We start from the raw sequence: 6,565 nt of genomic DNA on the forward strand, positions 1-6,565 counted from the left end.
GTGACAGAGTTCTTAGTCCCCCTGCCTTCTGCTGGGGACTGAAGCAAGCTCGTGCGAAATTAGGCCCCAGGGAGAAGGACTAACCTCCCCACTTCTACAGGACCAGGTAGAACAAGCCCCAGCAGATGCTGGGAAAGGGGAGACCAATGACAAGGCCTGAGGACCACCCTTATACTCACTCAATAACTTTGCACTGCCTGCAAATATTCCAGGAGAAATACAAAAGACAGAAGTTCCCTATAATCTACCTCCACCAGTACCCTCCAGCCTTCTAAACAGTGTCCGGTTAACAAGGTGCAAGCTTAGAGTGATCTGGCCAGAGGAACATAAAGTGACCAGAAGTATACAGGAGGGTTGATGGGGCTGGAAAGTCAAGGTTGCCCTGTGAGAGGGAGAGAAAACGCCCCTGCTGGCTTCTTGATAGAAGGAACCTGGGGACTTTTAAGTTGTTTGCTGTGGGGTGTGTGCTGTAAAGGCCCTCTGTCAAATCTTCAGTAAGGCTACATGGCTCCCTAGAGCATCTACGTGGGTGGCTTCAAAGGGGAGGTGGGACAAACATGGAAATAGCACGCAGGAGCTGTGGAGCATAGGAGGGGGGAGAGCTGACAGCTCAGTCACACTTAAAATAGCTAGAGACTAACTTTTGAGCTAAATCAAACATCATCTCATTTCAGGCGCATATAGACACATTGCAGGCACTGACAGGTTAAGAATTGTTACTGGAACTGCATGCCATCGTTAACAGGCCTGGGAGGACCACACTTTAGACTTGGAAGCTCCAGCCAAAGAGTGGAAGCAATTTGAGAGCAATTTGGGTTGGCAAAAATACAGGTTCGAAAAGAAAATCCACATCAACTCCAGGTGGCCCTAGAGTCCCACTCTCCACACAGTCCTGTGGCCACAGCACACAGGTTAGCAAGTACAGAAAGCTTGGCCCACAGTGGAAGAGTGCCTCTGAGCCCCAGCCTCACACAGAGGCCACCACAGAATGCACTGACCCAAGGCAGATACTCCCAGGAAGAACATGCAGATGACACGTTTGCCTCCAGAAGTATAAGCATAATCACACTAGGCTCCATGCCTCACCATGGAAAGCCATAGTGGGTTCCAATGGATTCCAGGGCAGCGTGCCCCACTCATGCCCAGGTCGATGAGCACCTGACAAGCTGCAGGTGGTAGGGTTAGTGGCTGTGGCCTTAGGCCTGCCAGTGTTGCAGAGACCATGCCTTGAACTTGAGATACCTAGTCCTGTACAAGTCCCTTCTCATGCCCAGGACTTGTCCTTCCTTGCAGCAGCTATTGTGCTTTTAGCAATTTATGAAACTAATATCTCAATATCTGGACAGCTGAGTCCAGGAGTCAGGCACCGTGCCCAGTACAGCCCTCCATGTGCCTACTTCCCAGCACCTATCCTCTAGACTCATAGGGTATGCAGGCAAGGTAGCTGGGCCGGTGCCTTCACAGGGAGAGATGCCCTTGTTCTCAAAAGCCCAGCAAAGGCCAAAGCAGCCCTGCCCCCTGCCCAGGGACAGAGCCGAGAGAGCCCAGAGTCCTAACTCTTGCAGCCTGGGCCCAAGGGATAGAAACTCAGCTCCAGGCACCTCACTGACCCAGGACAGATGCCTCAAGCCAGCATCTGCCTGAGCGCTTTAGGGGCAAGGAGTTCCCAAATACATGAACTTGAGACTTATCCTTCCATAAGTCATGTTACCTGGGGCTGCCCGGAGAGGGATGGGGTTAGGAGGGGCAAGGCCACAGAGCCTGAGTCCAGGCACTTACCTTGACCTTCGCAAAGCTTCTTCATCAGGGTCTTGCACTGTGGGTAGAAAGTTGTTGGTCAGGAGGAATCACAAGGAACAAAAGGAAGAAAAGTCGCTAGAGCTCTGTGGACACTGAGTACCCACTAATAACTGAACAGTTACTGCTCCCTAGTCTGTAAACTAGGAAGGGAAAGGCTGTGTGCTGGGCAGAGAAAGGGGACATGAGAGGAAATGGTGCAGTTGGGTGGGAGTGGTCAAAGGTATGTCCTGAGAGGTCCTCTTACCCCAGCTCTGGGCAGTAATTTCACCTGGAATCCCCGTGGCAAGACTGCTGCCTGCTGTTGGGTCAGAGAACTGAGCAGAAGAAGGCAGATGTCATTTGCTTGCCCCAGGGGCCCAGGAGGGGCTCAGCAGGCTGATATTTGTCAAGGCCAGCACATCTTAAAGGGTAGGAGGACTTGATTCCCTAGCTTCTGTGGGAGTGTGATCTCTCAGCATCTTTCCTTTTTGCCCCCACCTCGCCACAGCCCTCACTTACTGTATTCTGTCCCTGTCATCTGGGCCAGGATACGGAAGGAGCGAGACTGCAGGTTGGAGGAGCGGCGGGCCCACTCATCAGCCTCATCTTCCGGCTTGTTCTGGTTCTTAATCACAGCCTGATACACAGGAGAGGCGCTGTCTACAGTAAGATCTTTAACAGGAAGGCTCCTGCAATGCAGAAAAAGGCTGTGGGCGAGGGCTACTCTGGAACCCTGCTCCCTATCCCTCGCGTTCTCCCCATGTTGCGTCCCTCTGGCACTCCTTGCACTCCCAGTCCCATGACGGCCCCTATTTGTCCGAACCCACCATGCCCTTTACGCACTGCCATCTGAGAACCTGGGGCAAGGGCTTGGCTGGGTCCTTAGTGCTCATGGTGGTCACAGTGGGACAGTGATTTCTCTTATGAAGGATTAGGAAGCTGAGATCCCTCTTGCCATACTAACTCAGACGTAGGACTGAAGATACCCACCGCCCCGTCTCAGGGGCCAGATCTCCTTTAAGGAGAAAGGAGGCAGAACTTATCTTCTTGAAGTAATTTCCCTCTCCCTGAGCAGGTCCTGAGTTTGGGGCTATGTGATGACAGGCCATCGGGGGGACCCAGAGACTCCTTAAGGCAATTCCTTGTCCTCCTCACACCTTTGGATCCAAACAGGAAGCTGCCAACGCCGTGACTGCTCTAGAAGAGGACTGGGGACTCCCGCTCAGCTACAACCAGGCAGGCACGGTCGGGGGGCTGGTGTGAGGAATTGGGCAACAAGGCCACACAGCCAGGATCGCTTGCAGACAAGGGAATTCTGGCCTGGGGGAGCTGAGAGTAGAGATGCAGGAGGGTAATTTGGTCTCTGCCCTAGCCTATTGAGGGGGGCCTGGTGACCTTTTAAAATCCCCGGGTCTGGCACATAATAGGTGCTCAAAACTTAGTTGAATGAATGAATCCTAGATCAGAACCAGAAGAGAACCCAGAGCCCCTTGGTCCAGTGCCTCCCAACCCAGCCCAGACTGCAAGGAGGCTCTATCTAAAGCTTTTATATATCCCAGCCCACGTACCCTGGCCAGCGAGGGCTGGAGGATGCAGGACGCCCAGCTACCCTGTCAGGAGTCAGGATGGACTCAGGTGGAGTTCACAGCAAGAATAACCCATCTCCCCAGACTGTGGGTCAGCGGCCCAGCCCTCTCCTCTTACATATGCTGAAAACGAGGTCCCACAAGGTTGGCTGATTACAGCATACAGAGACCCCTCTGAATTAGAATCCAGGCATCCCAGCTCCCAGCCCAGTGGCCTTTCCATCAGACCCTCTGTAGTGACAAGGGCTCAGAAAAGCCACTTCTGCCCACTGGAGCCTTGTACACCCCAGAGGCTCTGTGCCTGCAGACTTGGCGCAGCCTAGACACTCATTCTTTCCAGCATTCCCTGCCTGCCTCTATGGCTGCTTCTACCTGCTCCCTACCCAGGACTGGCTGGATTGGGGAGGGGCTTCCTCAGTGCCCATGTCTTCTACCCTCTCTGCAAAGAGCTGGATGGAAGCACTGGCCTAGTTTCCCAGGACTGGAGTCTCTCAGGATTGGTGCTCTGTGTCTGGCTCAGGATGGGTTATGACAGCAAAGGTGGAGAAAGGCAACAAAAGGTGATGAAGGCTGGGTACAGCAGAGCTGCCCCTACTTCCCTGAAGGCAATGCCCTGGCCCAAGAGCTACAGGTACTGGCAGCCTGTGGTTGAGACCTCATGGGAAAAACCAATAGATCTGTCTGGGGTCCAGGCAGGAAGGAGCCTGGGGTTACCCAGGAGCAGAGGAGTGGGTAGGATCTCACTGAGGGAGGGCATTTCTGGCACAGGGAAGTCTCCCAAGGATTCCCAAAGCAGATGCTGGACCTACTGTCTTTGGGTGAGATGGGCAATGGGAAGAAACAACCAGGACTTCCTGGCCTGCTTGGAGGAAGTGTGGCCTGTGCTGTGGGTGAGGCAAGATGTAGACTCAAGCCCAGGCCCTGCCTGTGAGCCTGCCTACACTGAGCTTTGTGGTCCAGAAAACAGACAGAAGGTGTTTACTGCCATTTCCTTGGAACATGCCCTGGAGGTGCTGCCCTGTCCTTCCCCGGGCTCCAGAAAGCTGCCAAGAGTGAGTCCCTTGGGACTCACATTATTGGTTCATTTTCCACCACACTGTGCAAAAACCAGGGACTGGTGCTGCCACAACAGAGATTGGGAGGCCAAAGAAAGAACTGCTGTGCTTTTTTTAAGATTCTGGGGCTCAGGGAGAATATGTACAGAAAGAGGGTGGAACAATTCTGGGACCCTGGGTCCGAGGCCATTCTCTGGAGCTGCTTCCAGCATGGTCTTCTTGCCACCAAAAACACTCCATGGTCACCACATCAAGGTCACCTTGAGACATTTACTTCACTGTATACTGCCCCCACATCTGACACATCTTTTGCCTCCCTTGGGTGGTCTTAGCAAGCACAAGCTCTTCCAGATCCATCTTCCATGAGGATTCCAGGTAGTGGCCTCTAAGAGGCCTCCTTATCACCCTCTCCCTTGAATAATGGCCCAGTGTGGATGTTGACATTCAGGTCTACACTGTCCCAGTACAGACAGAAAAGGCTGGAGGAAACACCCGCAAAGCACGGCAAGAACACTCCAGCCTTGGGGTGTCAACACGAGTGTTATTACTCTCATCTGTGTCCATAGTGACATTATTTGGGGCAAACCCCAAAAGACAAGCCTGTATAAGCTGCAGGGCATGCCGTCTGGCTGTTAGGTGGGTATAAGGAAGAACGCAAAGGCACTGTCCTCAAACACATCCCACCAAACCCACACACCATCCCACAACTAGACAGACAGACAACAGAACAGACACTGTGGGGTCTACTTACGCCAGTGGCGATGCCCTGCCAAGCAGAAGAAAGCCCAGCAGGGAGTGCGTGTCCATCAAGGGATGGCAGAGGGGTGGCGCACACACAAGGGAGCAGGGTTAGGATCAGAAATGAGTTATGGGAGTGGAGTGGATGAAAGAGGAAGAAAGAGAGACAAAAAGAAAACTGTCAGTGAGGAAGGAATCATGGAAATTAACAGCAGAAACGGAGCACCTTATGGCAGAGAGAGGCAGCTCTTACCCACAGGTACCACACAGCACCAGTCTAGCAGGGCTGAGTTAGAAGAAAGGGGAAAGCATGTTGCTCCCCAGGATTGCAGGGAAAGGGAAAGGAAGGGGAGGCGAGGATAAAGGAGGGGAGGGGAGAGGACGGGCAGGAGATAGCAAAGGTCCTTTGAGAAGACTAGATTAGATCAATGGTGCATCATGTTAAAAAAATCTCAGGTTGCTTAGTGGTAAAACCAAATGATAATAGTCTTTTCCAAAGGTGCAGAAAATAGAGTGAAGAGCAGTTCTTCCATTATCTTCCACTGACCTTCCCTTTGGTGACCACTTTTAGGAGCACATCAAGGACATACTTGTTACATTCTGTGGCAAACAAATGTTAGCAGGAAATCCCTGTTAGCTCTTTGGCTTATTCAGGCAGCCTTGTTTTTCTTGGTACACATGAGATAAGGGTTGTGTTTTTAAACTTGCATGGTCATATATTCTATTTCGAATGACAGAATTAAATAAATGAACATCGTGTCTAGTTCTGCTAAGAGCTGCAGCCGTGAGCCTGGCCAGTTTGAGATCCAGGGCTCCAAGGCAAGTAACCTCTGTCCCCTAGTGGTCCAAAGGAAGCACTGCATGCCTGAGAGGGCCAGGCTTCCTGGGACTAGGATAGCCCTGAAGTCTACATAACCTTTCATCCTTTGGCCTCTGGAGCTTCCCCCTATAAACCACATGCACATCGTGGCCATAAGGGCTCAGTTCTGGAAAGGCCAAATGCTATAGGAACTTTCTGGGACTTTTTAACCCCTTGATTCTTTTTAAAACATGTTTTTCTTAGCTTCGGAAAAAAAAGTACAACTATCTTTTCAAGTTTTCTTGCCTTGAGTTACTGGAGATACTGACTCAGGGATAAGATGTTGTCCAAAGAGGTAGTCAGTCCTGAAAGTCAACCCTAATGGTATTCCCAAGTAGAAAACAGTGAGAGACTCTGTGTGTGTGTGTGTGTGTGTGTGTGTGTGTGTGTGTGTGTGTGAAAGGAAGAGAGAGACAACAGAAAGACAGAGACAGAGAGACAAAGACAGAGAGACAGCATACAGAGTGACAGAGACAGGCACAAACAAAGACATACGGAGAGAGAGAGAAACTAAAACAGAAAGACACGAAGAGGAAGAGGTCCCCACA

General features: G+C 51.6%; 1 protein-coding gene across 7 annotated transcripts in view; it reads right to left on the bottom strand.

Moving 5' to 3' along the window:
- LDB3 (LIM domain binding 3) overlaps window positions 1-6,565 on the bottom strand; it is a 66,100-nt gene that overhangs the window by 39,226 nt on the left and 20,309 nt on the right. For all 7 annotated transcript variants that reach the window (XM_006915445.1, XM_006915443.1, XM_006915446.2 and 4 more), the window contains 2 exons: window positions 2,299-2,468; window positions 1,780-1,816 (listed from right to left, as the gene is read on the bottom strand). In XM_006915445.1, coding sequence (XP_006915507.1) covers window positions 1,780-1,816; window positions 2,299-2,468 — 207 coding nt within the window. The remainder of the gene's footprint in view (window positions 1-1,779; window positions 1,817-2,298; window positions 2,469-6,565) is intronic.

The sequence above is a fragment of the Pteropus alecto genome, unplaced genomic scaffold (genome assembly GCF_000325575.1).
Source record: "Pteropus alecto unplaced genomic scaffold, ASM32557v1 scaffold155, whole genome shotgun sequence".
NCBI lineage: Eukaryota > Metazoa > Chordata > Mammalia > Chiroptera > Pteropodidae > Pteropus > Pteropus alecto.